Source organism: Pteropus medius, unplaced genomic scaffold (assembly GCF_902729225.1).
Source record: "Pteropus medius unplaced genomic scaffold, Ma_sr-lr_union100, whole genome shotgun sequence".
Taxonomy (NCBI): domain Eukaryota; kingdom Metazoa; phylum Chordata; class Mammalia; order Chiroptera; family Pteropodidae; genus Pteropus; species Pteropus medius.
In genome coordinates this window covers 815,214-830,768 of record NW_024343733.1, presented here as the reverse complement: position 1 = coordinate 830,768, position 15,555 = coordinate 815,214, and the positions used below count along the sequence as shown (strand labels likewise).

Below are 15,555 nucleotides of genomic sequence, written 5' to 3'. Positions count from 1 at the left end.
CTGTTCTGAGACCTGTATCTGCTTTATCTCACCGAATCATCTCGAAATCCTGTGTGTGTTCTTCCACGGAACAGACGATAAAACCAAACAAGGCACAGAGAGGCTGACTTGACCAAGACTCCTCAGCTGCCGAGTGAGGGAGTCAGGATTCGCATTCAGGAAGGCAAACCAATTACTGGCTGAGACCTCCCACTAGTTATTTACCCCTCTCTGAACCTATTTCTTTATCCGTTAAATGTGGGTAAGAGTACCTGGCTCATAGAGTTATTGCGAGGATGAAGATGAGATCGTCCCGGAAAACCGTTTAGAACAGTGCCTGGCATACAGTAAGCTTTCAAACAATTGTTGATGACTTTTATCATCGCTGTGGCGGTTGTGCCCCTCCCCCTCTGGCCGCGGCTTCCTCCCCCGCAGTGCCAGCCCGTGACGTGGGTGCTGCCGCTCTCACAGTCTGGGTTTAATAGGAAACGAAAAGAGACAGGGGCTGGGATGTTTGAGGCCGCCTCCCCCACACTTAGACTCTGAACGACCCCAGGGGAAATGTAAAAGGACTCCTTCTCAGTGAGACACCTCCCGGCCACAATCATGAAACTGTCTTCCGGGTTGTAAAGGGTAGCAGGCAGGTCGGATCGAGCAGGCAGCGCAGGGCTGGTAAGCAGAAGAGGGCTGGAAAGGTGTGAATGTGTTGGAGGGAGGGCAGGCAGGGGACACGCTGCGTCTTCTGAGCCCAGTGCCAACTCACCAGGAGCCATTGGCCACGCCCATCATGGCCGTGGGCCTTCCCACCTGGCAGTCCCAGCCTCCGCGCACTCGGGTCTCCGCGGCCGGTGCGCTCCGGCGCGCTTGGCGGGGGCGCCGGCAGAGGGCGCGCGAGGGGGCCCGGGGAAGGGCTGGGGACCCGAAGGGAGGCGGGATTGCTGGGTGGGCCCTGGGCCGCCCCCTCCCGCCCTCTGCCCACCCCTCCCGCCCACCAGGAGCTCCAGAAGAGGAGGCGAGAGCCCGCGGTGCCGCCTGTGCTCTCAGCCTGCTGGGCGCACGGCTCCTACCTGTAGAGTCGGGGAGCGGGGTGCGCCCCCTCCTCGGACACTTGTCTTTTCTTCTCCTTCGGAAACCTCCTGCCTAGCTACCCGCGTCTCGGACAGGCGGCGCTGCGACGCCAGGACAGGGCGCCAGGCTCGCAGCTGGTGATATGTAGACGACCCCGAACACCCCCTCCCCATCTCGCTGTCCAGCCTCACAGTCTGGGCGCCCACCTGCCTGGAAAGTTTGGGGCTGGGCGCCATGGCCAAGAGCAGCTCCCTGAATGTCCGCGTGGTGGAGGGCCGGGCGCTGCCCGCCAAGGACGTGTGAGTACTCCCGGGGCGAGCCCGGGGCGAGGGACGCTTGGAGCGTGGGATGGGGTGGGAGTCGCCCATTCCGCGTGCCAGGGAGGGTCGGTGAGGTGGGCGGGAGTTCTCGCCTGAGACCCCCGCCTATCTGCCTTCATGAGGCAAGCGGCTCCGTGACCATCGCTGTCCTGGTAGGAGGGGGGACCCAGACTTAGCAGATGCCCCGCCCTGCCCCCCGGGAAGGGGGGATGTCTTTGTTTCAGGGATACACTAAGCGGGGGTCTTCCAGAGCGTCAGTCCTGGGGATTGGAGGGACGGGTTCTGTCGGAGCTGCGGAAGGGTTGCGGGGAGGGTCTCTTCTTCAGTCCAGGCAGGTGTCAGAGGTGGGGCTTCTCCGGGCCTGGGTGAGCTCCTATCAACAGAATGGTGGGTAGGAACCCGACAGGCGGGGAATCCAGGTGGCTCCAGGCTCCAGAATTCCTCTATGTGCATTTGGGGTTTGGGTTTGCACAGTGCCACCAAATGGCCAACCGTCCAGCCCTGGGGGCAACTGGGGTCCTCTTCACCCAGAGCCCTGAGCTCCCCAGCCAGTAGGTCCCAGCCCAGTGTGGACCTTCCCTTGAGGCTGAGGGTCTTAAGAGCCAACTCCTCTCCTTGCAGGCCCCTCCCCAGCCAGGTGTGACAGGCTGGAGGATCCTGGGCTCCCCTTGGTACCAGACTTGGGCTGTGCTTCCCCCAGGGCTGAGTCAGCAGTTGCCAAATCAGCAGAATGGCGGGAAGGGTCCCCCTCCAGCTTGGCCTGGGGCCCAGAAGAGGTTCTGAAAGTGTCAGCACCTGGGATCCTTGGCAGGACACGGGCTGTGTGACCTTGGACCTGGTCCTCTCTGGGTCTCGATCTCACATCTGTGCAATGGGAGCTCTGGACAGAGGTCTCCAAACCCTTTGCAGCTGTGAGGGTGGAGAACCTGTTGGGGTTTGCCTGTGGCCAAGGGAAGCAGGAACCTGGACTCTGAGGCCTCACACAGGTCAGGGCTTAGGCTGCCCGAACTCCTCCAGCTGTAGGCCCCCGGTGAGGAGTATCCTGCCTTTGATTTCATGAACCTCCCCTCTCCCCAACACTGCAGCTGTGTCAAGGAGCAGGGAGCTGCTTAGATCTCTCTCCATCCTCCTTAGCTACCCCAAATAAACACACCCCTGAGATCGAAGCAGAGAGCTTGCTGTACAAATGCAGCATCTGGACAAGCCCTCTGCCTTCTTTCTGAGCTGTCTTCTCAGAGCCCCTGAGAATGAGAGATTCTAGAACTGTCAGGGCATCGAAGTTAGGAGTGGGGGCCTGGCAGCTGCTGGAGGGCTTGGAGGGGGACCTTCCAGAAACCAGGTCTCCATCTCACTGTGCTCTGACCTCCCACCAGTCCTGGTGAGAGCCACAAGGGAGCTCCTTACGCCTCTCCTGAGGAGGGTGTTGAGTCATGCCTGGTTCCTGCGTCTCTTGGCCACCCCTCCTCCTCCATGTTCTTGGGCCAAGGTGAGCTCTGGGGTGGGCCACGCACCAGAGCAAGGGTAGGGAGGAGTCACTAAGCCCTAGTTGGAGATCCAGCCACCCTGCCTCAGTTTCCCCAGCTGTTGGCTCCCTTCTTCAGAGGGGCTCTTCTCCGAGAATGTGTTCGCTCTCCCTTCACCTAAAAGGGGAAGGGTCCGGATTCTTCCTGAAGCCTCGCCGGGTTTTAGGGAGAGGTCCAACCTGGCATGGGAGGAGGACTCAGCCGATAATTCTAGAGTTATCGCTATCATTAATAATAGCAGCTATACGTCATCGAGGGCCGGCTATGGGCCAGGTCCCGTGTGTAACACTTCTTACGGTGCTATTAGCATTTTCATTTTCCAGATGAGGAAACTGAGGCCCAGAGAGGCAAAAGCACTTGCCCAAGGTCACGCAGCTGGGCTCTGAGGCCCGACTGCTCCCATGCACAGAGCAGATGGGGCAGGCAATGGCATGCCTTCTGGTGCTTGAGCTGGGGCTGGGGCCGTGGGAGAGGCCAAGGGTCTGGAGAGATGGAGGATCTGGGAGGGGCAGCCCCCTCCCGTCACTGTTGCCCCTACCTGATAGGAGGCTGATAAGGCCCTTGTGCGTCAGAGCCCTGGAACTGACGCGTGAACTTGGCTCCCATGAGGGGCTGGGGTCAGGCTGGGTCAACAGGAGGGGATGTGTCTCCCAGCCCTTTGCTGGTGGGATCCCAGCCCACATCTGCAGCTGGGGAAACTGAGCCTTCAAGAGGCTCAGGGAATAGAAAACCCAGAGAGAGAAATGAGATGTAGGAGGTTACCCAGCCTCAGGCATCCAGCGGGGTAGAGCCAGGTGGGGAAACTGAGGCTCCCGGGGTTACTTAGCCCAGTGGGTTTGGGATAGATCCGAAGGGGAAGCTGAGGCTCCTGGGACACCACACAAAAGGGGAATCGGAGGTGGAATGCAGAGAGGAACTCGGACATACAGGCCACTGCCCAGTCTGAGGTGCTCAGGAATGGGGACCAGGTGGGGAAATGGGGGCCCTGGAGCACCCAGCAGAGGGGTCTAAAGTAAGGAGTCCAGAGAGGAACCTGAGGCACAGGGAGAGCTCAGCCAGTAGACAAACCTCAGGTTGGAGCCAGCTCCTGGTGCCAATGTCCCTGTTCCCTGGAATTCTTGGGCGTTTTGAGACTGGCGACAGTCGAACTGAGAGGGGGTGGCAGGAGGAGAAGGTGGGGACTGGAGTGTCGAAGGAGGGGCCGTTTAGGGAAGGGTCGTGAGCTAAGGTGGAGGTGGCACTGGTTAGGAGCAGGAGCACTGAGCCCCAGAGACCTGGATTCGGATCCTGACTCTGCCAGGTGGGGGGAGGGGAGGGGGCTACAATTCGTCCCCCAAGGAGTTCACAGTTCAAAAGCTGAGGGAGCCAGGGAGACGCAGAAACACAGAGAGAAACAAGGGAACAGGACGATTTCAGATGCTCAGAGGCATCAGAGGTCAGTGTTACATAGGACAGTGGTGGTCAGAGATGGCCTCTCTGAGAAGGTGACCTTTGGGGGTGAGGTTTGAGTGACAGGACGAAGGCAGCCATGACAAGATCACGGCCAAGGTATCTTAGATGGATGGACCCTGAGGTTTGACTGAGCTTGAGAAGACAGAGGAGGCCTATGTGATGAGACTAGGGGAGGAGATGGATGGACTGGGGCAACTCTATTATGAAGGGGGGGTGGAGCTGGCTTTGGTTGGCTGATGGCTCATGGCCACTAGGGAAATGGGACGCATCTGTCCTGCTAGTTGAGTTTTGAGGTCTGGGTGCCCTGGTTTGTGCCTGCAGTGAGAGAGTCTGCTGAGGTCCCTCCCCGCTGAAGGCTGAGCAATGGGAGGAACCCCTCACCCCCACCACCACCTTCCCAGGAAACTTGGGTTGAAATGAAAAGCTGGAGAGGGCAATGCCCACCCAAGAGGGTGGTGTTAAGGCACCTGGGGGAGAGTTCTGGGGTAAGCCTGTGACGCTTCCCCCCCACCCATAATCTCCTTTAATTCCTCCAACTGCCCTGGGAGGTGTGTTTATGTGATGCCTGATTCACAAAGCAGAGAAACCGAGGTCCACAGAGCGTAGGGGACTTGCCAGGGTTCCAGAGCCAGCAGGTGGGGAAGCCGGGGATGACTCGCCAGGGATGACTCCCCGGCACATGCTCTTGACCTCTGCTTTGAGCTTCCTGGGACCAGGACTCTGAACTTTTTGGCTTCCTGCCTCAGTGTTCCATTTCTGTGGAATCCCCTTCTCCACTGGAGGTCCCATGTGCGGTGTGTCAGGGACACGGCGGGTGGGCTGTGCAGCCATGACTTCTCCGGCTGGCCACCTGAGGTCCTGCCCCTTAGCCGAACTTGCTGTGGGATCCTTGGCAAGCTCCCTCCCCTGTCTGGGCCTCGGCGCCCCTCTCAGTATAAAGAAGGTGGATTGGGACGCCCCCCACTCATGACTTCCCTCTCAACCCCCCTTCCCAAACTGCAGGTCTGGGAGCAGTGACCCCTACTGCATAGTGAAAGTGGACGACGAGGTGGTGGCCAGGTGAGGAGTGGAGCGGCCAGGCCTGGGGCGAGGGGAACAGGGAAGGAGTGGGGGCGGCGCTCCTTCTGGCCCTGGGGAGTCCAGGCACAAGAACGCATAGGGGAAAGAGGAACTGGGAGGGCCATGCTCACCCACGGGGGACTGTCAGGCCTGACGGTGGGTGCTCTGCGCCCCGGCCTGAGGACCGGACAGCTGGGTCTGCCAGCTCTTCTCCCCATTCCGCCCCAACGGGCCCATCCCTTCCCCCTGGACGTGACGATGTCCCTGCTGTCTCCCTGGGCTGACTCAGCAGCTGCCAGCCTGTGCCTCCCACAGCGGCCTCCCTGGGGGCGGGCATCTCATGCTTGGCTGGGCTGGCTGGTTCCGGGCCTGCTGGGTGCTGCGGGCACTGGTGTGTGTGTGTGTGTGTGTGTGTGTGTGTGTGTGTATGCGTGCGTGCATACACGCATCCATCTGGGCCTGCTTGTGAGTATGTGTGGGGGTGTTGGTGGGCTGGTATGAATGCCTGTGACCAGATGTGTGTATTCACAGGGGTGTGCGGGTTCATAGGCTCACTTTGTGTACGGGTGTGGTGTGTGTGTGTGCATGTGTGTGCACACACATGGGCCACCCCGTACACACGTGTGCACCATGGCCTGCTTGTTTGGGTACGCGGGCACCGGTGCGAGGAGGTGAGGGTTCTCGGTGTGTGAGTGAGTCTGGGCAGGGGGGACACTGGGCTGGGCTATGCTTGGTTCTCAGCCCCACAGGCCCGAGGGGTGGGTGGGCAGCTGAGACCTCGGTTCCTATGGAGACAGCAGGATTCAGGATGCCGTGGGTGCCGGTTCTGGTCCAGATGGGCTGGGAGCTGGGGACGGGGAGCCCGCATGGGAGAAGGTCAGCCAGCAGCACCCCGGCTGACCCCTTCCATCATTCTCTCTGCTCCACTCATGCTGCCCCCTTACCACATGCTGATATCACCCCCAAACCTGCAGACTGATTTTCTGTGTTACCGCAGGCTACCGTCTCCCCTCCTCTGGGCTCTGAAGAGCCTCCCATCTCAAGGGTTGGGGAGCCTGAGGGACTTCCTGTTGGGAAAAGGCCAGGGTGGGAGAAGAGGGCATTTGGGGAGAAGGGTCCGTCTGCTGATGGTGCCCCGGGCTGGGACAGAGGGCAGAGTGTGCATGCATGTGTGTGCGTGTGTGCTCGTGTGCGTGCTCACAGTTTGTTGGGGAAGAGTGTATGAAAGGAAGGAGGATGGGAATGACAGGTGTGCAAACCAAATTTTGCAGCTGTAAATTTGGATGTGTCTTTACTGGGCAAGTAGGTTCTTTGTTACCTGTTGGGGAAAGGGAAGTGTGTCTGTAGGGGCGCCGGGGTGAAGATGCTCTATGTGTGTGTCTGTTTCTGAGCTTTTCTCAGCCCCTGATCTTCCTGTGGTTCCTCTTGCTCACCAAGTGCTCTGGCCCATGCTAACTTCATGGTCTCCTGGCCCCTCACACTTTCCCCTTTTCACCCAGCATGTTCCTGTTCCTCAAATTCACCAAGCTCATTCCTACCTCAGGACCTTTGCACATGCTGTTCCAGCCATGGAACGATTGTCCTCATCTTCTCTCCCCACTTTGCCTGACTAGCTCCTGCAGGAAGCCTCTCCTAATCCTTCCCACCCGCACTCTGAGACTCAGACAGGCACCACTGAACTCTCTCTCACTGTGTCATCATAAGAGCTCAGGAGAGAACACCTGCCCGCTGAGGGGGACTGTGGGGGCAGGGACCTTGGCACCTCTTCCTCTGATTCTTTGTAACCCGCAAGTCTTGGCAAACAGTTGAGGGTGAGTGAATGAATGAATGGAATTGTCCGTGTTTTCAGTTCCTGTGTGTTTGTGTGATTCTGTGTGTCCGTCTGCTGTGTATGACCAGATGCATGTGAGCGTGTGTCTGTGGGTCTCCATGTGTATCTCGGCATTTTTTAAATGTATGTCTGTGTGAATATGTCTGTTTTTTTCTGCGTAACTACATGTGTTGGTATGTAGAAACACAGAGACTTCTGAGGCTTCATGTGTATCTGAGTATGTGCGAATGTATCTCTGTGTGTCTCTGGCTTCCTCGGTGCATCTGTGAGTGTCTCTGTTTCAGTGAGTGGGAGTGTGTGTGTGCATTTACATATCCATGTCTCCAGGTGTCTGCCACTTATGTGGCCCAAGGTCCCCTAGCCCCCTATGCCCCCCTTTGCAGGACAGCAACCATCTGGCGGAGCCTGAGCCCCTTCTGGGGAGAGGAGTACACCGTGCACCTGCCCCTGGATTTCCACCACCTGGCCTTCTATGTGCTGGATGAGGACACGGTGGGGTATGTGTGCGGGGGACCCACGCCTGGGCACCCAAGGGGAGGCGGACACCCAGAAGCAAAGTACCCACCCACCTACCCAGCCCTTGACACCTGCCCCTCGACTCCCTAACTTGGACCCTCACCTGTCCACCTTTCCACAGACACGATGACGTCATCGGCAAGATCTCGCTGAGCAGGGAGGCGATTGCAGCTGACCCACGAGGTGGGCGAGGGGTACTGGCCTCCAGCTGGGCAGAGGGAGGAGGGGATGGCCATGACCAGAGAGGACATTTACAAGGGTATAGCAAGTGACACAGGGAAGCACAAAGCCCTTAGTGGGAAATTATTTCAGTGTTTGTTTTTAAACAAGACAGATGTGAGGGTGGAGGTATGTGCAACACGACTGGTATGGTAGATGAGGAAAAGTGGGCAGTGAGGGCTAGTGTGGTCAAGGAAGGCTTCCTGTAGGAAGGGGCATGAATTAGTCCTTAAAGGTGCTTTCACAAAAATACTAAGGCGCGTCTCTATGGATTCTCTTTGGGTGTAGGGCCAAGGCAGGTGAATACTTGGTGGGGGTTGATCGGAGAGGGCCCTAGGTGCCAGACCAGAATCTGGACTTTCTTCTGGAGGTACTGGGGAGCCATTGATGGTCCTTGAGCAAGATGGTGAAGATACTGGAGCTATATTATTGGAAAATGGAGTGATAGGGAAGATTAGATACGTCTTCAGAAGATCTCTGTACTGCTTTGTGGGTTCCGGATCGCAGAGGGATAGGAGTAGATCTGGGGGATCAGTTTGGATTCTGTGCAACAATCAAGTGAGAGAAAGCTGACGGCCTCCTGGACTTGGGGGTAGCAGTGGAGATAGAGGGGGGTGAAATGGAACTTCCACTTCCAGCAATGTGAGGGACTAGATCCTCAGAAGGGCCCTCCTGCCACGTAACAGTGAGATCCTGAATTAAATGGGATTCCTAATACATCATTAGAATTGCCGTAAAGAAGGAAAATTCCCAGTATTCTCCTCCCATCCCCCAGTCATGAGCAAAACTTAACAGGGAGTGGTGAGCAACAGCAAGGGAGTAGAGATGGCTCCGAAAGTAAATGTCAATGTCAGATCTACAATGTGCAGGCTAGATCTTGGGCTAGGGCCAAGGCAGATGGTATTGACCCTGAGACTTCTCCATTAGACTGAGAGAGACCCTCAAAGAGGCCCAGAATAAGCAAGCATTACTTCACTCCGGGGATAAGCATCCTCATGTTAGGTTTCGCATATGGGGAGATCAAACAAACATGACTTCACAATCAAAGATGACCACACACACAAGTAAGAGGGCCACCGTGAGCAAGAGTCGGCAGAAACAATAACCTTCAGATTTAGGCCTACGAAGACTTTGGATTTTGTAATTATCATATACAGAATTTTTTTTAATTAAGTAAATAAAAAACGTAATCACCAGAAAGGGCTATCAATAACCACGATAAATTAAAGCAATAAATTTTAAAAAATAGACTCGAAAAAGAACTAAACCAAAATTTTAAAGGTTAAAAAATACAGTTGTTGAAATTAAAAACTAAGTAGGTGAGTTCAATAGATCAGTCAGAGCAGAAGTGAGAATTAGTGAATTGGAATCTGGGCTAAAGAAGTTATTTAGACTTTAGCCCAGAGAAAGAGGAAAGAAAACATAAAAGAGAAGTTCAGAGACAGAAAATAACTGAGAAGGTCTAACACTCATTTAATCGGAGTCCTAGAAGGAGAGGGTAGGAAAAAAATTGGGATGACAAAATAATAAACACTGGGGTTACGGTGCCATTTCAATAATAAAACCTTTTCTTATTCCAACCACTCCCCAAGCAAACAAACAAATAAACGAACAACAAACAAAACACAGGAGAGAGGAAATGATTAAAAAAAAAAAATGATGATCTGGAATTTTCTAGAACTCAAGGAAGAACATGATTTTATAAGTAGAAGCACAACCTGTACGAAGCAGGATAAAAAAACATTCTTATCTCGACACATTGTGTGTGAAACCAAAGAACATCAAAAGCATAGTCCTCACAATTAGAGAGAAAAGATAGAACAATTATTAGGCTGAGATGACTTCCCAATAACTACAGTGGAAGCTGGAAGTCAGTGGAACAATACCTTCGAAGTGCTGAGAGAAATGGGCGGGGGGCGGGGAGGTGGTGGAGAGGAGATGGGGGAGAGAGAGAGACAAGAGAGACAGGGGAGAGACTGAGAGACTGTGAGACTGTGGATGACTTGACCGTGATCGATTCAGGCAGGGAGAATGGCCCATAAAAAAACTCAGAGGTAGGAATGCCCATGATCTTTCCGAGGGAAGAGTATGTTAGACTAAATGAAGGACGGCTTTGTATACCAGGGTGAAGAAGGTGATGGTGCATGCTTAAGGGCATTGTCTGCCTTCAACTCCCAGCTCTGCCGTTGACTAGCCGTGGGATCATGGGCAAAGCTCTTCCCTCGCTGGCCTCATTTTCCTTATCTGGAGATGGGGGTAATGACTGCACCTTCCGATGTCCATGAGAAGTCCACGACTTAACACATTATTAACGTTAATTGAATTTTTAAGTTAACGCCGGGTTCACGGTAGGTGCTTAATAAATGTTAGTGCCCGTGTCTCCCAGGAATTGATAGCTGGATCAACCTGAGCCGAGTGGATCCAGATGCGGAGGTGCAGGGTGAGATCTGCCTGGCTGTGCAGATGCTGGAGGATGTACGTGGCCGCTGTCTTCACTGTCATGTGCTCAAGGCCAGGTATGGTCCTGATGGTGGGTGTAGGGGGTGGCCTGAGAATGAGCAGGAATCCCTTGGGGTCCCCCAGCTGCCTTGGCATTTGGGGCACTTAGGGACTCACAATCAGGATTCCATGTGAGCAAACAGTTCAAGCTCACTGGATTGTAAATTCCTGGGTTTCAGGCACAAGTAGGATCCTTGTTGGGCCTCCAGTGACCAGCAACCAAAGGCTACATACTCAGAATAGCCAGACCGATGTGTGGAGGTATATTAATCAAATTGTAAGTGGTAGATACCCAGGTCATACTGGCTTAAACAGATTGGCTCCTATGAATGACATGTAGCTTCAGGTATGGCTGGATCCAGGTGCTCCAATGGTGACATCTGGAATCCATAGACACAGATTCCTCAGCTGTCATTCTCAAACAGTCCCTCACCAGGTGGGGACAAAGATGGCCCCAGCAGCCCCAGCTGCCATCCTAATAACTTGGCAGCTCCAACTGAAAAGGGACTTTTATCTCTGACCATTTCTAACCAGTGTCCTGGGACTAATTCTTATTGGCTCAGCCTGGGGCACATGCTTGTCTCTGAACCAATTACATCAACTCTGATTGATCAGACTTGAGTCGCGAGCCCATTCCTGGAGTGGAGGGAGGGATCGGCCCACCTACGTCATATGGGCTGGGAGTGAGGGAAGGGAGGGTCTGTCTCAAAGAACCATCAGAAGGAAGACAGATGCAGGACCACAGATGACCCTCCAGAGGCACCAGCTTATGAGATATCCATCTTCCCCCTTTCTGCCTTTTTTTTTCACACCTTACTCCTCAACCTTCACTTTTAAGCCAATCCTCTCCCAGGTTGGAGGAGATCTCCATTTCTAGCTTGCTGTGTGACTTTAAGGTTCTTCCTTGCCCTCTCTGTGTCTCTCCCACCACCTCCAGATTTCTGCCCCCAGCTAGGGCTCCCTGGAGTCTGGACAAAGAATACCAGGGGGGAAGGGGACAGGCTAAAGGACTCAACTTGGGGCATGGGCTCCTCCCCAGCCACAAGCCTATGCAGAATCCTTGCAACAGGAAAGGGACCAATTGCTGTCGCTTAGCAACTGGGCTGGCTCCTAGGAAACCAAAGGCTTTGGATGCCTAGTAAGGGTGGGAGAGGAACAGCAGGAGGAAGCAAGCAGCCCCTGGTGGGGGGTGTCCCTGGACTTGGGGTACCTCAGGAAGGAGGGATGGGGGAGGCTGACTGGGGCGAGACTTTTGGGTTGTCATGGCAACTAGAGGCCAGAGGTCTCTGCCTTATGCCTTTCCTTGGGTCCTAGGCAGAGTGTGGGCATGAGTGTTTGTTGAAGGAATGACTGAGCTCAGCCCTCACCACCTGCCAGCTGCTATGCTAAGCTTTTTACGCACATCATCTCATTTAACCTTGGCCCTGTGAGGTTGGTCCTTGATTATTCCCATTTTCCAGGTGAGGAAAGTGAGGCCTAGGGAGGTGAAGTGTCTTTTCCCAGAATCACCCAGCGAATGGCAGAGCCAGGCTTTGAACCCTGGCATCTGGTCTCCCATCCAGGGGCTCCAGGTAAACTGAGGCCCCCTTCTTCCTCCCGCTGCACCTTTGCCTGCTGGGCTTGACCTTTCTGTGGCTCAGTTTTCTCATCTGGAAAACAGGGTCATACTAGCGCCTCCTCCTAGGGCTGCACCTTTGCCTGCTGGGCTTGACCTTTCTGTGGCTCAGTTTTCTCATCTGGAAAACAGGGGCATACTAGCACCTCTTCCTAGGGTAGCGTTAGTCAACAGGGTTTGGGCAGGTATGGAGAGGGGTGCTCCTTGCTGGGTCCCTACATTGGAGCAGTTCATTGCCTTGGAAACCAGCAGAATTTGAATGGTCCACCCTGAACCCATTTTCCAAGGTCCAGCTTGGGTCTTGGTCCTTGAAGGTCATGTGTCTCCCGCTCTTTTCCTCATCTGTCCCCAGGGACCTGGCCCCCCGAGACATCTCTGGCACATCTGATCCATTTGCACGTGTGTTTTGGGGCAGCCAGAGCATGGAGACTTCGGTGAGTGGTGGAGGGAAGCTGGGTGAGTGGGGCGTCCCGTGGTGGGGTCCCCGTCAGCTCTCTGTCTCTCCTTTTCTCTTCTGCTAGACCATTAAGAAGACTCGCTTCCCACACTGGGATGAGGTGCTGGAGCTGCGGGAGATGCCGGGTGCCCCATCCCCGCTGCGGGTGGAGCTCTGGGACTGGGACATGGTGGGCAAGAATGACTTCTTGGGCATGGTGAGCACCCCCTCTGACACCCTCCGTGGCTCCCCACTACCTCCAAGGGGGAAGGAAGGGGAGATAGGCTGGGTATCCTGGGGGTACCCAGGGAAGGTGTGAAGGCTACCTCACCAGGTCCCCTGGCCAGGCCTGGGCGATGGAGTCCTATTACCCCCTTGCACATTCGAGAGGACTGAGGGTCTCAAAGGTGCAGGAACCTGCCCAAGGTCACCGGGTCAGCCCAGGTTCTTATTCTGGGATGAGAGTACCCAGGACGGCCGTGTGCTAGCCCCATGCTGTGTACTTCTCCAGCATAACCGTATTTACCCTTATGGCCACTCTGTGAGGCTGGGACTATTGTTTTCCCCATTTTACAGATGGAAACTGAGGTTCAGAGAGGCTGAGTCGCTTGCCTAAGGTCACATGACTAAGAAGTGGCAGAGCCAGGATTTGAGTGCAGGTCTCTCTGACTCCAGAATCCAAGCCCTTAGCTTCTATTCTTGGAAGCACAGGGCTTGAGGTTTTTCTCTTAGAACCTCAGTTTTCCCATCTGCAAAATGGGTGTGATTGTTCCTGCTTCTCATAGTAGTGGGTGTGTATCAGGGCTGACATTTTTTAAAAGGAGGCAAATTAGAGCCAACAAGAGGGAGGCTCGGTTATGCACTGCTGGTGGGAATGTAAGGTGCCACACGGTCTGACATTTTCTCAACCGGTTAGAGATAGAGTTACTTCATGACCCAGCAATTCCCCTCCTAAGTCTATACCCAAAAGAAATGAAAACACATGTCCACAGAAGACTTGTACGTGAATGTCCGTAGCAGTGTTGTTTGTAATAGCCCAAAGTGGAAACAACCCAAATGTCTATCAAGAGATGAATGAATAAACAAAGGTGGTCCATCCATGCAGTGGAATATTATGCAGTCATAAAAAAGAACAAAGTACCGATACATGCGACAACATGGATGAATCTTGAAACCATTATGCTGAGTAAAAAAAGCCAGTCCAAAAAAAGAAAAAACACCCCACACATATTATGTGATTTCATTTATATGAGATGTCTAGAGTATTATGTGATTTCATTTATATGAGATGTCTAGAGTAGGTGAATCAATCTATCAAGACAGAAAGTGGATTAGTCGTTGCCAGGGGCTGGGGGACGGGGAGTACCTGTGAATGGGTATGGGTACAGGCTTTTGCGGGGGAGGACAGGAAATATTCTGAAATTAGTGGTGATGTTCGCACAAGTACGAATGTACTAAAAACCATTGAATGATACACTTTAAATAGGGACTTCCATGGGATGCAAATTATATCTTATAAAGTTATTTCGAAAGAGGGGTGTGGGGTTCGGGGGCCCTCTGGACTGTCTTTAAGCCTTTCAATAAATGCAATTGTGTCTGTCCCTAAACAGAGCTGAAAAGACACTCAAGCCAGGCCTGCTGTCCCTAGCAGCTGCTGTGGCCTCGGGCTGGTCACTCCACCTCACTGAGCCCCAGTTTCCTCAACTAAGTGTCCCTGGAGGCTCTTGGTACCCTGGCAGGACTAATAATCTGGGACCGAAGGAGGGAGTGTCACTGCTGCTGTGTCAAAGGGATACTGTAGGGGAGGAGGAGGTGGCCTCTGGCAGGCTATGCTGCCCTTGCTTGGGTGGGCAGTGAGCTCTTCCCGTAGGGCTGGGTGAGGTGGGCAGGGCTCAACTGAGGGTCTGTGTGTCACCCACAGGTGGAGTTCCCTGCAAAGGTCCTGCAGCAGAACCCACCCAACGGCTGGTTCCGCCTCCTGCCCTTTCCTAGAGCCGAGGAGGATTCTGGGTAAATGTGGGTGTGGAGGGAGGAGGCCAGGCTGGAACCACCTCCAGCCCATGTCAGCTCTCCAGCTGTCCCCGTGTGGCTTCCCTCATTCATTTAACGAACGTTTGTGTGTGTACATGCATCTAAATGAGTTCACCTTCTACCCATTTCCCTGAGAACATGTCAGTTCACACCTGTTGACGTGTGTTCAGGACCTTGGGTCCTTCCACACCTGTCCACACCTTTTCACGCTGTCCATGCTTGTACACTTGCTTCTATGGGGCACCCTGTTTACACCGCTTGTGCTTGTCCATTTCCATTTACACCTGTCAATATCTGTTCACACCTGTTTAGACTGGCCATGCCAGTTCACATCTGCCCGGCGCTGTCCACACCCGTCTCGTTTTGCAAATATCCGTGCTCCTTACCCGTGTTCACACCTGCCCATCCTGGCTCTCCACACCTGCCCATACATATTCTAATACATACTTGCCCACGCATACTCCCATACACACCTGCCCACACATACCCCCATACACACCTGAGATCTGACCCGCTCAGGGGGAACCTGGGCGCTCTGCGGCTGAAGGTGCGCCTCGTCGAGGACCGTGTCCTGCCCTCCAAATACTACCAGCCCCTCATGAAGCTGCTCGCGGAGTCTGTGCTGGGCCCGGCAGAGGTGGGCGTGTCATACGACCAATTCTACTGGGAGGGGGTGGAATGGGGTCTTGGCCTCCCCCAGCTTTGGGGCGCCTACCTGGGCTCCTCTGCTTCGGAGTCCCAGGACCCCAGGCCACCTGTCCTGCTTCCTGTCCCTATCCAGGAGGATGCTGCTAGCCCCCTGGCTGTGCTGGAGGAGCTGACCTCGGGCGACTGCCGCCAGGACCTCGCCACCAAGCTGGTGAAGCTCTTCCTCGGCCAGGGCCTGGCGGGGCGCTTTCTGGATCACCTTACCCGGCGTGAGGTGGCGCGGACCAGTGAGTTGCCCAGTGACCCCCAGACATCACCCTAAGGATGAATCTGCAGAAGGTGTCGAGGGCAGAAGTGGG

The 15,555-nt window shown here is 54.7% G+C and overlaps 1 protein-coding gene and 1 long non-coding RNA gene across 3 annotated transcripts in view; both read left to right on the top strand.

Annotated features, from left to right (window-relative positions):
• The first annotated feature begins 615 nt into the window (after positions 1-615).
• Positions 616-15,555, top strand: part of RASAL1 (RAS protein activator like 1) — a 26,583-nt gene continuing 11,643 nt past the window's right edge. Inside the window, exons 1-11 of one of the 2 annotated variants that reach the window (XM_039868187.1) lie at positions 616-651; positions 1,124-1,346; positions 5,345-5,401; positions 7,616-7,729; positions 7,870-7,931; positions 10,354-10,483; positions 12,434-12,515; positions 12,603-12,734; positions 14,439-14,527; positions 15,068-15,185; positions 15,330-15,483. In XM_039868187.1, the coding sequence (XP_039724121.1) occupies positions 1,282-1,346; positions 5,345-5,401; positions 7,616-7,729; positions 7,870-7,931; positions 10,354-10,483; positions 12,434-12,515; positions 12,603-12,734; positions 14,439-14,527; positions 15,068-15,185; positions 15,330-15,483 (1,003 nt within the window). In that variant the 5' untranslated portion in view covers positions 616-651; positions 1,124-1,281. Of the gene's footprint in view, positions 652-963; positions 1,347-5,344; positions 5,402-7,615; positions 7,730-7,869; positions 7,932-10,353; positions 10,484-12,433; positions 12,516-12,602; positions 12,735-14,438; positions 14,528-15,067; positions 15,186-15,329; positions 15,484-15,555 lie in introns of those variants that run through there. The other variant, XM_039868185.1, reaches the window with a different exon arrangement.
• Positions 1,356-3,196, top strand: LOC120606735 (uncharacterized). The gene is made up of 2 exons (XR_005653957.1): positions 1,356-2,646; positions 2,741-3,196. It is a non-coding gene; the product is annotated as an uncharacterized LOC120606735 (long non-coding RNA).